A 21,629-nucleotide genomic window follows, 5' to 3' on the forward strand; every position below is an offset into this window, starting at 1 on the left:
CTCCCATTAGTATACTAAAAGACGTTGTGTGTGCTGTACATATACCATACGATTCTAACATTGTCGATAATCTACTAGACTATTAATTGCCTTAAAAGGTTGTCAATAAATATCCGAGCGGCGTTGTATATACTTATACATAACGGTGTAAATGTATAATAGTACAGTTAACATCAAAATATTCATTCAAATGAACACCTTACTTCGTTGCAGTAATCTCGTTAGAAGCTCGGACGCGAACAAAAGACAAGAACATTTTGTTTTAGCAAATGAAATAGAATTATTTAGTAAAATAATTAAAGACACAATTTTGTTAATTTTAAGGGGCACTTACTTGAAATACGACACTCCATCGTTTTTAGGATGAGATACGCTATTAATTGGATGGTTTTTTGCTGAACACTTTATGATTGCGTGGGGTTATATTCAAAGCGCGGTCGTAACACAACTGAACGAAAACTCTGCCAAATAGACGGCTAGGCAATGTTTTGCTTCAGACAAGTTTTGAGTGTGATCATAAGTAAGTCTAGTTGTATATTGTACATCAACGGATACAAGTGAAAATTTTATCAAGCAGGTTAATTTTCATAAAATAATGATATTATTTGAGATATATCAGAATGATAGCGCTCAGTAGAGAAGCGTCACAGCTAATAAAGCGCGCCTAAACAAAAGATTTTTCACATGATTTTTTTTAGCTGCACCTGTATGTATATTTGTAACCGACTCATTTAGGCACGATTTTTACCGACTTTAAACGGCCAGATTTCGTTCATCTATGATTTATCGAGGACTGATTACAATACATTAATTTGATAAAATTTAAGATTTTTGTTAATTTATATAATTTTCGTCTATCGTCTATATGGCAGAAATTGATGTTAATTTTAAATTTCAACCATTATCTACAACGGATTTATCTAATATTAAGAGAGAGGAGAGAGAAAGGAGAGAATTTTTTATTCAACAATGCAAATTAAGTGGATGTTTAAAAAAACTAAAAAACACAAGATTTTATATATAAACCAAACAAAAAAATTCTATAAAATGCGTGTTTATTTTAACTACTATTTATTCCAACTATTCTGTAACTGTATCTTCTCTTCCAAATCAGTACAATGGACACAGTTTCAATGCCATTACCGCCGCTTAATAGATCCAGTTAGATTACTGTAGTGAGTGCATTACTGGGTGCGACAGAGTTGGGCTTATTACGTGTTTGATGGATTAAATGTTAAAAGATTTTCTGTCAAAAATGTCTGTCAAGGCCATAGAATTGGAAAACACTAGCGCTTAGACTTTAGACGATGTGACAGCCCGATAATTCTTTTTTTGTATGGAAAAGGCGGACAAACGAGCGTACGGTCACCTGGTGTTCAGTGACCACCGCCGCCCCCATTCTCTTGTAACGCCAAAGGAATCACAGGAGCGTTGCCGGCCTTTAAGGTGTACACTCTTTATTTGAAGGCATTCATGTCGTATCTTCCCGGAAACACCAGACAAGGAAGTTCATTCCACAGCTTTGTAGTACTTGGAAGAAAGCTCCTTGAAAACCGCATTATGGAGGACCACCACAAATCCAGATTGTGGAAAAAATATCGTAACTTATAGCGTGTCGTGCGAAGGTGGAATTCGGCGGAAGGAATCAGGTGAAACAGCTCTTCGGAACACTATCCGTGATAAATGTGGTAGAAGACACACAATGAAGCAACGTCTCTACGCAACACCAAGTGATCCAGCCGTTCACAGAGTATTGGGACCCGACAATTCGAGCTGCTCTGCGTTGCACGCGGTCAAATGGATCGAGCTGATACAGGGGTGCGGTAGACCAGAGATTACAGCCATGCTCCTATAATTCGTGACCAATTTTGATTTTTTAATGTATGGCTTTAGCTAGTTTAACATTCAAAAGTAACTGGTATTGACTTGAATAGAATGACTGCCTGCTAAGACATGTCAACCAATAATCTATACTAATCTATCCTAATATTATAAAGCTGCAGTGTTTGTTTGTTTGTTTGAACGCGCTAATCTCTGGTACTACTGGTCCGATTTGAATGATTCTTTCAGTATTGGGTAGTCTATTTATCGAGGAAGGCTATAGGTTATGTTTTTTTTTTCAAAATTAGGGATCCGTAATAAAATTGCTATTTTGTAACACAAGGTGTAAATTAAATTAAAATTAATTAAATTAACTAATAAACACGTTTAAAAGCACAAAATTCTTTTTGGTATTCGAAAATTTTCTAATAAATCGGGTAAATATAATGATTGAAATTTAAAATTAACATCATTTCCTCCCTTATCGACGATAAATTTAGAATTATGTAAATTAACAAGAATTTTATTTTGCAAATTGATAAATGGAATAATTTTATCAAATAATTAATGTACGGTTATCGGTTCTCGATATATCTACGAAGTTAATGTGAGTTTACAGGCCGTTCAAAATGGGTCAAAAACGTGCCCAAATGAGTCAGTTACAAACAAATATACATACAGGTGTAACTAATAAAAAGCGTGTAAAATCGGTTACAGTTACAAAAGATACACTTTCCTATTCTATCTTGCTGTATCTCTGTTAGAGTTGTTCATCTGTCTCGCACACTTTGTTTTTCAAAACTCTAGTCTATAATCAAGGTTATAATTGTTTAAAATCAGTAGGATTTCAAATAGATGTTTTACAAGCAGGCAACCCTGAGCGATCGTGTTTGTAAATACATTATTTAAATATCTTGATATCAAGTTTATTTATTTAACTTACTTAATTTACATAAAATGATACTGGAGTCAACAATACCAACAGGATTTTCTAGTAGTTTTCACCCCCTTCCTGGGTTGTAGTATCACTTATAAATTTAACATAAAGGCTGTGTTGTAAGTCTTACTACTCAACAGCAGAATATCTAAGCGAAGGAGAGCTTGGAACTGGATTATTATAGCAACAATAGATATGACACAAATTGTATTTAAAAAAAGGGCAAGAAATATATAAATACTTCGCGAGTTCCTTGCGCCGTTTCTTCTCTCTTGCTTTCGAAGCGGTGTTGTTGCTTTAATTTGCATCAGATAGTACTCTAAATACTTGAGAAATTGAAAGGCCTTTTACGCCCTTTTACGTTTTTTTTTAATTTTTACTTGGCATTTGAAAACAATTATATGCCATTGCAATAAGTAATATATTAATGTATTTTGCTTCGTCCAATACCTTCGGTTGGCTCGACTTTGTCACATAATAGGCATAACAAGTTTAAAATATTTAGTATTGGCAGGTCTTTATATAATGTCATACTTATAAATATTACGTCCTATTATCTACCATCTCCTTTGAATATGATGCCGGCTAGATTATGGGTACCACAACGCACCTGCTTCTGCCATGAAGCAGTAATGTGTAAACATTACTGTGTTTTGGTCTGAAGGGCGCTGAAGCTAATGAAATTACTGGGCAAATGAGACTTAACATGTCTCAAGGTGACGAGCGCAATTGTTGTGCCACTCAGAATTTTTGGGTTTTTCAAGAATCCTGAGGGGCACTGCATTGTAATGGGCAAGGCGTATCAATTACCATCAGCTGAACGTCCTGCTCGTCTCATCCCTTATTTTCATAAAAAAAATATTCAGCACAAAATATAGGGGAAGAAGTTCACAACAATTATAAGTCTGTGGGAACTTATTACAGTGTTATTGTATTTATTTAGAGAGTGTAGACTGTTGTTGATACTTGAAATATTTATTTAAGAATGAAAACATATGTTAAGGATTGGTCTCCGCTGCGCTCTAACTAGATACCGCAGGTGAACTCGCAAAGTGCGGTAACTAATAATACTCGAACAATGTGTGACGTTGACGTGCCACATGTTCTGTTACACTTTGCTGATAGTTGATACTAAAATGCCGTAGTAAAACTTTGTAAATATACTACAAAAAAATAGGAAAGACACTGGGATCACATATAATCAGCAAGTGTTTTGTATTTTATTTATTTCATTGTAAAATAACACGAACCGTATGTTACGAAATTTGAAAGATGCCATAGAGTATCAAGATGCCACGCACACAAGTATCTAATAGTTGCCGTAATAAAAAGCTCAAAACACAAATCCTTAATCTAAGAATCAAAATGTAATTATTTTCTAAATGTAAGCCCCTTGTTCGGTTTGATATTCACTGCGGATTACTCAGCGATATTTCACAATGAAGTTTTAACTTGATTTCACTCAGCATAACTCACAATAACGAAAAGTTTATTTCTAGAGTAAATTATAAAGCTACGAATAAACATTGAGTGTACTCCACAGTCCTCTGATAATTATACAACTGATTATAATTATATGCTTAAGGAAGGCTGAAAGCAAACTAAATACTGCTGAGATTAGATTTTGCGAAAGACCCCCGCATTATGTTGTCGTTCGAGACAGAAATTGCCAAGAATATTTGAGATATTTTATGTAGTTATATTGTGATAGTTTGAGTTACATTTTACTACATTTAAGAATTAATCCTGAGTATTTGGGATTATCAGCTTTTTTTTAAATATAGAATGAATGGCGGTTACAATCAGTTACCAGTTACGCGTATGCTTGTTATGCTCATATTCCTAAAAAATATAATAGTAAAGGAGCCCAAGAGAAAATTTGGGACTTACTCAAGCGCCTGATATATTGATGATTTGATGTACCTAAGACAATTTATACATATAGATAGAGTCTCTTGCTGTTAGACAACCGATAAAAACAGGTCAGCATTATTAATTTAGTGTGCGTGACAAGCCACGTCTTACAATCGCGTTTTGTATGACACTTTGTGTTAGTGTGTGTGAATTGCTGTAGATAGAGGTTAGTTATAAACATAATTTTCTTTCGAGTTCTCACAGCTGTCATTGTCTATTTAGACGTATTAATAATCTTAGTGTTGTACCGCATTTTTCTCAGGTATCCCGATTATGCTGATAAATAAACTAATGATCATTTGTAGGAATTTCAGTTAATAACTCCCCGATTAACAGCAAGGCGCTCCCGTGCTAATTGGATTTAAAAATAAAAATAACCTCAACTTATCCATCATGAAAGCTTCGATGGTCTTTATAATAACACACAGAAGAATAGTAATAAAATTAAAAGAATACTCATTAGTAGTAAATTAATATACTGGTAATCTTCCCTTCGGTTTTCAAAATGAAATACAGCCTATTTTATAATTCTTCAATCGTTTCCACAGGCCACGCCCAACTAATAAAAAGGCATAAAAGGCATAAGGCAATTTTGAGAAAAATAAATGCCTTTTATGCCTAATAGAACTAGAGTATATTAAAGCAAAATTTTGATACGCTGGTTATAACCAATAATATAATAATTACAATTTTATTGAAAAAAAAGTTACATAATTAAAACTCATATTAGTCACTGATATAGTTTACTAAAATTAATAGAATTTTTAAAATCGCTTATATTTCTTATCTCATATATATTATTATTAAGTTTATATTTTAGTATGAATTCATTCCGTTAAAAATATTCGACTCTGAAAGCAATAGCAATAATGTACAAGAGCAAGTAACTGCACACGTAATAAGTCCATTCAATCTCATTCTACATTCTACAACTTCTAAAACATATTGCATGCCATCAATAAAGTCTTAACACTTTGAGATAACGCCGTAAGTCCCGTAACTTGGCTGCCGGCATACGTGGCATGACATTTACAAGTGCTGGCAGCCGGGTTTGTCTAAATTATTCAACGTATTAAGCATATTTGAAATATTAGTTTCCTCTTTCGATTCGGCTTCGAAGGCACTTTTCTAAAAGGTTAGCTTTCTAAGAATTCAACGTTTTTACTTCAGCTTTTAGTATGATGAATATTGGGGCCGACTTAGTCATTTTTAACAAAATTTTTATAACTGGAAATAACAGAATATTTATTTATTAATATAACGACTTTTGTTCCATTTTACTACAATTTCGCGATGTCATTTGTGTTTGCGAATTTGGCAATCTTGTGAGTTTTGTCTGTGATACCTTATTTATTCTTAAATAGATGACAATTATAGTCTAAGTGCCGGTGGTAGTCTCATCAAAACCAGCCCTACCTTTTTGGAGATTGGTTCGAATAGATTTTGTATTTTTCTATTAAATATATACTACAAATATAACAATTTTATTTTTATTTAGCGTATATAACACTTGTACCTTAGACTAAAAAAAAGAACAGATTTTTTTTATTATAACTACTGAGTTACCTCCATTTTCAATTATTTTATTCATGTTGGAAATCTGTATTTTTATCAAAACAAAATTCCATATCTTTTCATAAATGTCGAAGCTCAACAAATATAAAAAAAAATGAATCGAGAAACGGTTTCTTTTTTTTTTGTAGTTACTTTGAAAAAAATATTTTAAGAGCTGACAACATATCAAACAGCGATTCCTTTGACTTATAATAAAGCCAACTTAACGACGCACCGAAGAGATAAACAGATTTGAAATAGCAAAGCAAAAAACTTTCCGTAACTTAATTAACTTAAGTTATATCTGATAGGGGCAGTAACTTTAACTTGGATACAATCTTAGTTCGCGCTTGACCGACTCGGATTTTAATTTAAGATATTTAATTATAAAAGCGTATACGTAAGATTTGGTTTGAAATATTCATGGTTTAGTCACCAGATAACAATGCTATGAATATATAATTTGAATCAAATCAATTGGATTTCACGGGTGAAGTTCGCTGTTAGGTAGTTTGTATTCGGTTGAGAAACTTTAGATGTATATCCAATGATCTAGGGCAAGAGAAAAAATATGCAATTAGATCAAAAATTATGCTAGGAATAGAAATAATAATATGGCCATCTTACCTTATGCCAGGGTCATCATACCCGGATACCGCGGGAGAGATTGCCAAACGTGATTTATGAGATTTTTTTTAAATAAACAAAAAATTGTTTTAATAGTTCGTAATTATTCCAAAGTTGATTGTTTAAAGTTAAATTTCAACTAAAAATTTATATACAATTTTGTAAAGATTATTTAAACAGCATTAAGAGAAGCTATGGCCAACTACCCCGGACTTACCTTATTCCTTTTCTAATATTAATCTTAATTAAGAAGAAAAATTATGGAATACATAAGGTGGAGAAAAGCGCAAGAGATGATCCACTTTTAAAAATCTCTTTTCAGCAGAATTTGTCAGAATGTTTTATTTTTTAAAGTTAATAAGGGACGAGACGAGCAGGACGTTCGACTTATGGTAATTTATACGCACTGCCCATTACAATGCATTGCCTCTCACGATTCTTCAAAAGCCCATAAATTCTGAGCGGCACTACAATTGCGCTCGTTGAGACATAAGATGTTAAGTCTAATTTGCCTAGTAATTTAGCTTGCTTCGACGCCCTTCAGACCGAAACACAGTTATGTTTGCTGCTGCTTCACGGCAGAAATAGGCACCATTGTGGAAATAGTACCCATAATCTAGTCGGCATCCTGTGCATAGGAGCCTCCCAATGGTGAAATCCACATCTCAAGTGGGTCAAATAAAAATTGTTGGGTTAAACATAACTGGTGAAATATCTTAGTTAAAACTAAGTATAAAAAAACATAGAAAATCTCCAAGTGTGCTGAAATAGCATGGAAACGAGGTGACATAATAATATCTCAGAAAGAATAGGCGTTGCGACATAAAGTGTACCAAGAAGTATCTTAAATAAAATTTGACTGGTAGCCTAAATAGGTCACGTCTTGTAAGGCAAATGGTCTAAAGATCGTGGCAGTGGTAGGAGCAAGAGAAAGGCAACGAAAAAGATTGGAGGTCTAAATATGTGATCTGGAGGAAACTGCAGAATATTGGCGAGAAACACAGTATACTGGAAAGGTCTTGGCTAAGTGCAAACTTACGTACTACCGGTTGGTGGTGCTAAATTAAGATGCTAAATTTATTATTGTAGTCAGTAATAGTAGACTGATGGTCCGAGGATCTGGTCAAGATCGCCGGAATACGTTGGATGAGGGCAGCAATCGTAGAGGAAATCTGTGGAGGAGGCCTTTGTCCAACAGTGGACGTCTTTCAGCTGATGATGATGACGACAATGAATAATGGCTTACTTTACATTATTTGGACAGAAGATTCTTTTATCAATTACCATTACTTACCGTTATATAAAGAATAAAGTGACATTCTAAATTTTTCAATTACTAAGGAGTAGTAAAATTAATGTTTTAGTAGTAGTATTTTTTTTATATTTAAAATGGGGATTTGGATAAGCAATGTCTCAAATAGCCACCCTATATCGATAATTTGTAGTTGGCATAAGATTCTAACGATACAAAAAGAAACTTGCGAATTATTCGCTGGAACGACGGTTCGCTTGGAATCAATCGATCTCAAATTAGCTCAAGGGATTTTCCCAATGGATTTGTAACAAGTCTCTGGAATTATCCTTGAGGTAATTAGCTGTAGGGTCTTCCATTTTAGAACGTGTACTTCGGATTAAGACAATATTGTCTTGTTTAGCTGTGCTACACTGTTGTTAAATATCTTATTGATAATAGCTTCTTACTCCCGAGTTCATGCATTGAAGTTTATTTAATTGTTTTTATTTTTATTTTATTTGGAAAACTTACAGTGTTAAAATAACATAATTACTATACAATAGTGTGAACATTTTAGACCATTTAATAGTTTTCGCATATTGTGTGTTTCCGTTGTATTAGTTCAAATATATTGCTTGTATGTAACATACGCTTTCCGTCACCAATTTCGTCTTTAAAGAACGGCTTTTTTATTACGTAAAGGAACGAGACGTGCAGGTCATTCAGCTGATAGTAATTGATACGCCCTGCCCTCAATGCAGTGCCACTCAGGATCGAGCCGAAAATACCTAAAAATTCTAAGGGGCACCACAATAATTGTGCTCGTCACCTTGAGACATACAAAATATAAATACAGACGGTTATTTTCTTTATCAAGTATGTACATAAATTAATTTTCATGAATGGAGCCTCCTTTTAAACACTATAGCGCCTGTGTTAGAAGACTCCGCTCTTTCATAGCTTATAACTTGAAATGAGATGTTAAGTCTCATTTGCCCAGTAATTTCACTAGCTACGGCGCCCTTCACAGCGAAAGACAATTATGCTTACCCATTCCTGTTTCACGACAGAAATAGGAGCCGTTGTGTTTACCATAATCTATGTGATACTCGTTTATGATATTTGATGATGTTTGTTCCGGAGTGCAACTCTGAGAGTTCTGATCTATCTCCGAGGTGCACAGATGATCTAGATGAAGTATTACTGCTTGTAAGAAAGTACAGGGATCAGAATATATTATGCTTATAAGAGAATATAAAGGGTAAATCAGTAGCGAACACTATAAGAATTGAAAGCTAGTTTTATTGCTTATAAGAAATTAAAGGGTAAATGAGTAGCAAACAATATAAAAATTGCAAGCTAACTGCTAATGAGAAATAAAAGGGTAAATGTTTAGTGAACAGTATAAGATTTGAACGCTAATTGCTTAAAATAAATCAAAGGGTAAATGAGTAGCGATCAATATAAAATTTGAACGCAAATTTCTTAAAAGAAATCAAAGAGTAAATGGGTGCCGAATAATATAAGATTTGAACGCTAACTGCTTAGAAGAATTCACAGGCTAAATGAAAAGTGAACAGTTTGAGATTAGAACGCTAATATCTTAAAGGAAATCAAAGGGTAAATGAGTAGCCACCAATATAAAGAATTGAAAGCTAACTGCTTATAAGAAATAAAAGGGTAAATGAGTACCGAATAATATAAGATTTGAACGGTAATTGCTTAAAAGAAATCAAAGGGTAAATGAGTAGCAAACAGTATGGGATGTAGAAGCTAATATACGTTATAATGGCTGCCACTTACCTGTCCATCATATCACCCTCAGGTCTGTTGATGCCGGCGCCACTCGAGGCAGAGTACACGTACACTCTGACGTCAGACTTGTACCACTTGATGCTGTGCATCTGACCGCACGTTCTGCCATCTATCCGACAGCGTAGGCGAGCCGTCTGACCAACTAGTGCAGATGCGTGATCTGTAGGCAAAATATGATAATATTATAAAGAGGATAAGGTTACATGAGAAACAATTTATTCGATGACGCCTCACACATAAGAAAGATGAAAGATGTTATATAAGAAAAAAGTATTAATAAATACGCAAGTAATAAATTATACTTTATTAGTATAGAAAGCTATTTTTTATGAAAATATTATATATACCCATACATTGTAGTGCCGCTCAGAATTCTTGAAAAACCCAAAAATTCTGAGCTTCATCACAATTGCGCTCGTCACCTTAAGACAAGATGTTCAGTCTCATTTGCCCAATAATTTCACTAGCTACGGCGCCCTACAGACCGAAACACAGTAATGTTTACACATTACTGCTTCACGGCAGAAATGGGCGCCGTTGCGGTTCCCATATTCTAGCCGGCTTCCTACGATGATTTTGCTACCTCCCGGTAGACCACCCAGTCTGTTTAATTTTTTTTATTTCCTTTAATTATCTTAAAATTAAAGTTATTATATATTTTATCTAATAAAATGCTCGCATAATGCCTTTATTTATTTAAAGGTATGTGTGGATTGATGCATCTACTGTACTCAATAACTCTCGTGCTTATAATTATTATTTTTTGACTTACTCGTGTAAGCGTTATAGTTTTTGACGTTTGAGTATTTTTGTTGCGTCACTTTACATATATTGTAATTTCAATGTTTTGTAAATTGCATTAAATATAAGAAATTGTAACACCTAAGCTGTTTTGAAAAGTGCAACCTGAGAGTTTCTTGCTCATTCCTCTCTACGGGAATCTGCCTTCCGAATGAGTCGTATTATAAAATGAAATATTTCAAGTGTAATATCATTTACCTATGAATTAAAAATATTTTTGATTTGATTTGATTTGAGAAAAAAAATATTCGATGACGACTCACATATAAGAAATATCGAAGGTATTACGAATATAAAAAGTTTAAGTATAAATAAATACGCAAGTAATAAATTATACTGCATTAGTATAGATACAATAATACTAGATAGAGGTGAAATATTGACTAATTTCACTTCCATATTTTTTTTCAATGAAACTTTAACAAATATAACTACAAAAAAATTACGCAAATTAATTTTGTTTTTAAATTGAATTTGTGTAATTAATCCCTGAAGTGAGGGTTATCACAATTTTGTTTGAAAAAAAAATCTATTTGAAATATATGTAAACTAAATTCAAAAATAATGATATAATAAACTTAAAGGCTCAATACGAGTTCGACTGTTGGCGATGTCGCCGCGTCGTAACGATGAGCTTTTTGATAAAAAAATTCTTCCCTTTATTACTTACTATATAACTGACCCGACGGACGCTGTTCTGTGAATAGTAAAAAAATCTGATATTATCTTAACTATCAGAACCGGCAAGCATGCATAAAAAGAGTAATTAATGCCAAGGAAGCGCGTGAGATTTGTAATAACTCAAAGACATGGTCGGATTTGGTACGGCCGGACCATCGGTCCGTTGGGCGCCTCACCAATGAATAAAATATATTAGTAGAATTGCTGGCACCGATTGCTCCGGCGTCGTACTCGGTAATTATAATAATTTTGTCCTATGGACAACATGACATACCATTAAAAATGCTCCGCTACTGGACCGCGCCTGATGGTTGGGGCGTAGCAAATCCGACGGTCTGTTTAGGCTGTAAGTATGGAACCAGGAGACGTTCTGTTGTCTCTGTCTACCCCGACGGGAGAATGAGTATATGTTATGTATGTACATATCATGGGAGCGATAACTATAAAATATATTTTAAACTACAATTTATTAATATAGTGTATAATATAAAGTTGAACTTATAAAATACCTCTTCTTAAAATACACTTAGAGCCATATTTTCATATTCAGTAAGTAAATTTAAAACTAGCTTTATAGCGTATATATTCTTCAGCATCAACAAGAATTATACGTAAGTGTTCGGATTACCTACGCCTGAACCCTTGTGGAAAAGAACCGAGTGTGGCTTGGTTCGAGTCAAATACGATAGCAATTCAAGTTATTCTAGTATTGTGTGCATTGGATGCAATTTTAAGGCGCAAATTATTTTGGCAGTAGGGAAAATGTGTGTGGCAGTGTGGAAAATTATTTATATTAATTCTTGGTGTTTCTTTTAACTTCCATATTATTTTTGTTTTATTTTAAAATTATACGTTTTCCATTAAGATACGATAAATTAACCACGTGGGTGCACTGTTGACAGAACATGTTAATTAACGGTTAAAGAATTTATGTCTATCTAAAACCACAAATGCGCCAAAGAGACTTAAAATGTTATTGTATTTAATTACAGTAAAAAAAAAAACTAATTTATCGAATTGCTAGTACAGGATTACGTGAAACTATAATTTTAGGATGCCACCTGCCTCATGTTATCTTTTTTTCAAATTATTTCATTGTAATTATTTAAAGCGTACAAAATATTGGTGCAAGTCGCAAAATCATTCTAATATATTATTACCGTAATGACTTTTAGTAAAAACTAGTGAGGTAAATTTATTGATTATGATTACTTTGCGGAAATCCATAATTATACAAATGATTTGAGTTTTCTTTAGTGTTAATTCCGCCAATATTTGTCTTTAAACAATTCGACACGTGTTTCACCTCTATACGAGGCATCCTCAGGACGTATTGTCTCAAATCATTTGTGTAACTAGTGAGGTAATAAATAGCATAATTATATTTTGTATCCTCAAAATATAATATTAAGATGGACGATAGTAGATTTATTATGGAAACAGAAAATAAAGATAGCTGAAACAAACAAAAAAACAAATATAATCTTACTGAGAATAAGAATGCTTAAATATCGTTATGGAAGGGGTCGTTATAAAAATATTTCAGCTTCTTCTGAAAAATAATATAATTAAAATAATATAAGCAAGATATTCTCAGCCGAATCCAAAATAATCGCTGGGCACTTCTAACTTGTACCAATCAAGTTTCATGTAGCACGTGAACCTCGCACATGACGTCAAAACAATGTTACGTAGCTAATATCTTATGACGTCATACTTTATGCAAATTCAACAATATTCTTCTTGGAAAACAAACCCTGCTACATCTTAAATAAAAATGATGCATTATATAGAAATATTCTCCTTCTAAGCTTTAGTTTCCAAGGCAAGGTGTAAGAATGATTCATACCAAATAGTATATTATTATATTTTCCATTCATCTTAATTACAATTAATTATGCATTCCTAAGACTTAAGGCTTCGGTTTTCTTGCTAGTGCTTTTCTTCTGTGAGAATTTCATGATGATCAGTTCGTATGTTAGCCCCTTAGATTAAGGATTGGCCTCCGCTGCGCTGCAACTAGATACCGATGGCGTAGCCGCAAGGTGCGGCAGCTATAACTACGCCTAAATGGGCGTACTCGAGCCAGTCTCGAAAAAAATGTGTCGTTGACATGCCACATGTTAAACTTTGCTAATAATTGAAACTAAAATGCCAGGTTGCGTAGTAAAACTTTGTAAAAATAATACAATAAGAAATAAGAAAGACACTGGGATCACATATCATCAGTAAGTATTTTGTATATTATTAATTTCAATGTAAAATAACACGAAGCGTAAGTTACAAAATTTGAAAGATGCCATTGAGTGTCAAGATGCCACGCACACAAGCATCTAATAGTTGTCGTACTAAAAAAGCTTTTGTTAGTAGGTAGTGCGATATTTAGTAGGAGCGCAATCGCGAAGAGCAATCTTTAATCTAAGTCAAAAGACTCTGATTTGGGGCTGAAAAGTATACGCCACTTGTCCAAGCATGCTACGTACCTATTATTATATTGACATCCAGTATGTTACCACCTCATATATAATATACATAATCTTAATATATATAAATTACGTGACACGTTGTTTGTCCGCGATGGACTCCTAAACTAATGAACGGATTTTAATGGGGATTACTTCATGGAGTGCAGTTTGGTCCAACTTGAGAGATAGGATAGTTTTTATATCGATTTGGGACCCATTATTATTTTTATTTTCAATATTTGTTTTGTATGGATATATTTTCTATGAGAGAATTTAGTGACGCATGGTTTGACAGTTCTGCTGTGAAAGAATTTCATTATAACAACAGGGAGCATTTTTTACGAAATAATTCTTGATGTATTGAAATATTATAGGCAAATTCCTATAAAACAGTATTTTTTTTATCTATTTACAGATCAACGTCTGTCGGGTCAGCTAGTAGTTAATAATTCAAAATGCCATTAATGTGTCTCAATATTCAAACGCTTGCCCTAAAATATAAACGTCCCTAAATTGTATCACAGATGTAATTTTATTGTAAGTGTAATTCTACCCTTGACACAGCTTAGCAATAACAGCTATACAGCAAAAGTTATGATCAAAAATTGGTCAAATTCGAGGTAGACTCGAGCCGTATACGAAGAGTTCCATACTTTACACTTCTCAAAAAGATACTCTCATGAAAAATTGTAATTCACAATTTTTGTTCAATAGATTTTGTCATTATCTATATATATATATATAAATGAATTGCTGTTCGTTATTCTCGCTAAAACTCGAGAACGGCAGGACCGATTTGGCTAATTTTGGTCTTGAATTATTTGGATAAAATAATTCAAGACTCCCCCTCGGATTTAAATAAAAACAATTTTGATTTTCCTTTGACGTGTCCCCCGTCGTTCAGAAATCAAATAAAAATGATAGTTTAAAATGAGTAACTAATTAGTAATTTTTATATTTTTCTAACTTTTTACGGAGGTAAAAAATAAACTTCCTTAAAACACAGGTAACACTTAAAAAACGGATTCCTTTTGTTTGTTTTAAGTTTATTTTATACAAAAGTTTAGGTCTTTTAATTATAATGTAAATAATTAAGTGCGATCTCGTGCCCACGGATAGACCGACCGACCTTACATGGATTCTTGTGGGTGACTTTATAAATATTTTCCGTTGGTTACTTTATAAAAAATTGTAGTTGTTACATTTGATATAGTTACACTATGAGACAGACAGACAAACAGACGGATACAGTTAAAATTATTAAAGTGCTCCCATTGATAATTAATTATCAATCAAATAAAGGATTATAATCCTTTGTTTTTATGGAAACAGCTAGTTATTTACGTTTTAAATTATAAGTCAAAATCAAAGTCAAAAAATCTTTATTCACTGTAAAACTTTATAAGTTATTTAGTGCAAGTCAGGATGAAGTACAAAAGTTACAACAGCATTCAAATGAGTATAACAATATTCATTAGCAAAATTTAGAACATTAATTCCTAACTATCTTTATCATTCAAATAATCTTTCACATTATAATAGGCCTTTGATGTTAATTTATTTTTTACGATACATTTAAATTTTTTAATAGGTAATATTTTAATTTCATTTGGGGGTTTATTATAAAATATAACACAATCCACTTTAAAAGATTTAGCAATTAAAAAGGACATATTAAATCGAAACTGTAAGATATCTTTGCAATCGCTGTTATTGCTAATCTGTGCCCTTAGGTTAAATCAAGGGTTGGGTCAGCTTGACCCCGGATTATTTAATTTGGAAATGTAAATCTGCCGGTTAACTTCCTGTCTAACTGTGTTTACAATTATTACTTGATGCTTAAGTCAAATTTACTTAGTATCACCCGGGCCTCTTCGATAGCAAGGTTTAGTTTTAAGCGTTATATTATATTTTGTGCTTGAAAATATCAAGTTCTTAAGGCTACATATCCTTTACAACATTATCGTCGCAGGTTCTTACGCTACTTAATATTCTTAAAAGATATTTTCATTCATTAGTTCAGCTAGTTTACAAAACTGTGTTTATGTGTCGAAAAAAATTATTTATATATCTTGGTGGTTCTTATTAGGTTTTTCAACAAAGATTGAATTGTTATTGGCTAAAGTTATTGAATAAGTACGTATAAAAATTATTAAATAATTTGGTAGTCTTAAAGGTCATCAAATTACGTTGAATGATACTATTAATATAAAAATATCAGCGTTTTAATTCAAATTCATGAAATAAAACTAGATCGCTACACTTAAATTATAGGAAAACTAAACTAAAATTATTGTCTTTCCGACTAACTTAATCCTTACCATTTCTGGTATCCACCAGTAATGTTCCCCGGTTTTGCTTATAACATAAACTAAATATTTATGTTATAAGAAGCAAGAAGCTCTGGGTGAAAAACTGTAAAAAAAACACGATGAAGTCTCAAGGGCAGTTGCTTACTTTCTATGTTTTGACTAGTTTGAATGAAAACAAGCAACTGCCCGATTTGATACCAACCAAAGTATTGACTTATGTATTAAAATGTGCTCGATGTATGTAAAAACTTATTGGGTTGGCTATTACATAAAAGGTTATCCAAAACAGTGAAGGAGATGAAGCCGCATGCGAAGAAACAGGTAAAGATATCGGGAAAACGGTAGCCGAAAACTTGGTAAAACACGTTTACATTTTGTATTGATTTTCAACAAACTCTGTTATGATTCTTATAGATTCTCATGATATTGCATTATTTATTTAAAGCCGATACTAATCGATTGTACAAACGTGTAGAGGTTGCTCGTGATTTGTGTTGAGAATTGAAGCCTAGCAAAACTCTCTAAGAAAAAAGTAATTCACTCGATTGTATGAAACGTGCAGTCATTGATAAATTGACAGATGGCGGCTATAATCTTGTTAAAAACGGAGATAGCCGAAATCCACTACGTTTTTAGCAACTTTTCGCTTTCAAACTTAGCCGGATTATACTTAGTCGCCCATTTGTAATCACAAGTTCAAACTTATGTCAAATCTCACTGCACGCTTCATACTAAATTAATTTTAATTTTAGTTGTACGTAGTATTTACATCCCCTTTGTTATCTAGAGTGAGAATCATTTACAATGACTTGTTATCACAATGGCCAGTTAAAAATATAAGAAAAATCGTTTATTCAATGAGGTCGAAATGACACTTATGACTGTCAGATTTTACCACGACTTCGGAAAAATTGAGCGTGAAAAAAGTGAAAAAAAAAACTCATTGCTACATTGTACATTATATTACATAGTATGTAAAGTGATGCGCCAGAGTTATTCAAGCGTTTTGACTTACTTTGTGTAAGTTAAAAAAAAGACGTGTTTAATAATAAAAAAAAGCGCAAAAGTGGCGGGGAATTGGTGCACAATAGACTGAATGGAATCACATACACGTTACGTTGACAGATTTGTACTTTTTAAAACAGATTTTTTAGATTGTCAAGATTATTTATTGAAGTAGGCGTTATTTTGCGGAAATCCAAACTTTCAAACTTTAAACTTTTCGACTCGTGTTTCGCCTCTACACGAGACATCCTCAGGACGTGTTGACTCGCCAAAATCTGCCACGAGACTGAATTAAATGAGCCGGAAACCGCTGTTTTATACCCTCATGCCATGAAATGAGCACTGTGATTGGTCGGCTGCTGTGACGTATTACCCCCGGAAGAGATACGTAACAATGGTGAAGGGACCAAATTATTTGTTCATTCAACAATTTTAACATGTTATTTTTGTGTTTTATGATTTCTAATTGCTCAAACACATTCAAGCGAAATTCTTTTTCACATATATGTAAAATATTAAAATGATTATTGTTTCCGAGTGAGTGACCGGTGTCAATTAAATGTATCGCGAAGTGTGAATTTTCGGGATCGAAATATCAGCTATGAAAAAATTGCATAACGTTTTGAGTACTTGTAGGTAATAGTAATAACAATGCTTAAGTTCCGCGACAATAATGATTTGAATAAATCTCTTTTGAGCCATATCCGGGATACATCATATAAGCTTATTTGTATTTTGTCAATAGTTGTATATTTAATAAATAAGATTACGTCATTTCTTCAGAGCACTTCTTTTAAAGTTGGAAAACCTTAAGCACAAGTTTCCTCGCAAAGAATCGAGGGTTTCCTTGTAAATGAAAAATAAACAACCCTTGTTCTTACTCGAGAACAGGGATTAAAAAGTGCTGCCAAGTTATTGAGTAAGCCGCGAGTTAGGTGTACAGGCACGTCTCCCCAACCTACCCGACGAACCGGCTCTTCTGTGCTGTGGCGCAATATTGATAAGCTTATGTTCCACGAGCTTCGATTATACTACGAGAGATTGCCGAACTTGATATTATGATACTTAATCAAACAATATTGGACGATGATAATATAAGGTTATATGATAATATAGTGTTATAGAAAGTCTAACATTTGAGATTCACACCCGCTACAATAGTAGTTATGGATATCAGTGCAGGTAAGGTTTCAGAGCATTTTTTGTATTGTTTTTGTATTGCATTGTATGCTCACAAGAAGTTATACTTCTTTAGCCTAACGAAGCAAAAATCATTAAAATGATTTATTCCTCGTGCTTGAAAGAAAAATCTTGCAAAGATGTATTTGACAATTAATTATTAATTTAATTAAACAATGAATACGGTTGTATGGGCTTGAACCCTTTGCCTGTTCTAATAATGGACGAAGAAACCAAAAAAAAAACAAATGTCGCAAACGTCAGAAAATTTTAGGAACCAACTTCAATCTGATACTTTTGTGTTTCAGTGATGAGCGCGCATCTTAAAATTTCACTCTCATAATTTTTTTATAACGCGCCTGAAGAAGTATAACTTCAAAAAATAATGGAGATGTTACAGGTACACTATAGCTATTAACTATTGCAGTTTGCGGGGTCTCTAATAGCACAGTAGACAGCTAATAGTATCACAGCTGAAATTTTGACACACTGGATATTATTGCTACAATTATTGTCACTAAAACAAAAGTGTGTGCTAAGGACACTGACCTCTACTATATACCATTGGACTGGCGGCTGTCAAAGTCCTTTTGTGCCTATTTGATATTCGCCATTTTGACGCTGTTGGCCCTGTAGCGAGAGTCTGTGGTACTAAGACTAGTGATGACAACCTCAGCAAACATCGATAGATGGCGGAAAAATATTTCCAAAAAAAAATTGTGTACTTTATTATGTTGATAAATCACACGGAAAATGAATGAAATTAATTCAAAATGCAAAAATACTTCAGATTATTGTACGTTTCTTCGCAGCCATTTGTATTATAAGTCAAAATTAGTTCTCAGGACTCTTCAAATAGGCACAAGCTATAGCATTACAAAGCCGAGCGTGACAACTCAGTGTCATTCAATAATATATATTTGTATACATATTAGCTTGACTGTATTAACCACTTGAGATGAAGTTTGATTGCCCTACTCGAGAGCATTCAGACCGTCCGCTTCCTCTTTTGTGACAACACTCATGAAATTAAAATTCACATTTTGACAGGATGGCTGTTTGTAGAATTCTGCTTTCGGTATAATATTTGAACCAAATAAATAAGCAGCTATCGATGTGAACCGTTATATAGTAATAAATATTAAAGCAGCAATCAAGAAAATATAATTATACGTTGGTGGGCTATAATTTCATATCGACGGCCGTGCTTCATTATATTTAACTACGGATTAATTAATTAAAGATACCGTCATAGAGACATCAAAGACGGACGTAATGAATTACATAAATTCTGAGTTAGAAGGTGAATGAAATAGGTTGGTAAAATATGAAAGGACCATGTTAGTAACTTATACTAATAAATACTCTAAAGCTGGAAAGGTTTTCAGTTTGTTTGTTATCTATTAGTCAGATTTGAACAAATAGTTTTGGATGATAGATTCATAAGTTATATTAAAAGGCTTATAGCTTTTGACGTTCAACTGATGGTAATTGATATGCCCTGCCCATTACAATGCACTGCCGCTCAGGATTCTTGAAAAACGCAGAAATGCTGAGCGTCACTACAATTGCGCTCGTCACCTTAAGACATAACATGTTCAGTCTCATTTGCCCAGTAATTTCACTAACTACGGCGCCCTTCAGACCGAAACACAATAGTATTTACACATTATTGCTTAACGGTAAAGATTGGCACCGTTGTGGTACCCATAATCTAAGCGGCATCCTGTGTAAAGGAGCCTCCCACTGGTAAAATCAAACCCACCTCTAAGCTAATACTAAATATAAGTAATACCATAAAGAGAAAAAGAGATTTTAAAAATTCTATTACCAATAGAAAGCCACTTTATTTGTGAGTGTCAAAGGCTATATATTAACTTAGAAAAATGATAAGTCTATCTCGTGGTAGTCGGATTTGCAAAGTTATTCGGGGAAAAAGCGATCGAATTAAATCGTTTCTTAAGAACGCCTCCTTAACGTTGATAGATATTATATTTTTTTTTATATAATAGGTATATGCGCAGCATTGGTACAAATATATGGTTACACTTTAAAATGCAGACTAAGTTGCGGGTAACAGCTAGTTATAAAGTAATGTGTGACTTGTAAGTTAACTTCAAATGAAAAGTATATTATTTCCTTATCAATCTTTTAAAAGAAACATTTATACTTAGATCGATAATCGCCTCGAATATTTCTTTGCTCAGCGAATGGGCCTGTCACCTGACTAACTTAAACAGAGGAAAACAATGTATGTGTTGTTATAATATAGAGCAAAACAATTCAACAGAAGCGATACATTTAAGGAATATGTTTAATAGTACTAAGAGCAGCTTAGAGCCGACTGTCTCTTAGATCAAAATTTCTAAGATCAAAAATAAAAAATAACAGAAATAGAATAAGTACTACATAGTAAGTCATAAAAGTTGAAAAAGTCAAGTCGATTAATTAATAATCACAAATTACAAAAGAACGACTAAGTTTTAAACGAAGACACTGAAGAAGCCGACGCTTTTGAATCATTTCTTACTTCCAGCCATAATGAAAAACAGTGTTCCCGAATGTAACATTAATCTTAATTTTTTTTCACGTGGTTATAAAATACGAATTCGCGGCGGCCATTTGTTTTAAATATAATTTTAAAGATTAATAAAACAACGTCTTAAGGTATAAGGACAAAACTCGGTGAAAGTCGTTTTCCCACAGTTCAGTTTTTCACCCCCATAAATCTCCATGTTTCAGTAGATATCATCCTTATCGTTAGAGCTGATTCAAAGATATACACAATCATATTATAAATGCATCATCATCATCAGCCGGAAAACGTCCACTGCTGGACAAAGGCCTCCCCGAAAGATTTCCACGACAATCGGTCCTGCGCTGCCCTCATCCAACATATTCCGGCGATCTTGACCAGATCGTCGGTCCATCTTGTGGAGGGCCTACCAACACTGCGTCGCCATTCGAGGACTTAACTGCCCCAACGGCCATCTGTCCGTTGAACTATGTGCCCTGCCCACTGCCACTTCAGTTTCGCAATCATTTGGACTATGTCAGTAACTTTGGTTCTCCTACGGATCTCCTTATTCTCTGATTCGATATCGCAGGGAAACTCCGAGCATAGCACTCTCCATTGCCCTCTGAGCGACAAAGAGCTTAGTCATAAGGCCCATTATTATATACATGCAACATATTAATTTTTATTCTAGTGCCCAACAACATTCACAGTTTCGACACATTGTGAAAAATTACATTAAATTGTGCAAATATCTGACTGCATTCCG

General features: G+C 33.5%; 1 protein-coding gene across 1 annotated transcript in view; it reads right to left on the bottom strand.

The window, feature by feature from the left end:
- LOC126976199 (T cell receptor beta variable 29-1-like) overlaps positions 1-21,629 on the bottom strand; it is a 430,134-nt gene that overhangs the window by 129,365 nt on the left and 279,140 nt on the right. Inside the window, exon 3 of the mRNA XM_050824453.1 lies at positions 9,891-10,062. Coding sequence (XP_050680410.1) covers positions 9,891-10,062 — 172 coding nt within the window. The remainder of the gene's footprint in view (positions 1-9,890; positions 10,063-21,629) is intronic.

The sequence above is a fragment of the Leptidea sinapis genome, chromosome 39, assembly GCF_905404315.1.
Source record: "Leptidea sinapis chromosome 39, ilLepSina1.1, whole genome shotgun sequence".
In the NCBI taxonomy this organism is placed as follows: Eukaryota; Metazoa; Arthropoda; class Insecta; order Lepidoptera; family Pieridae; genus Leptidea; species Leptidea sinapis.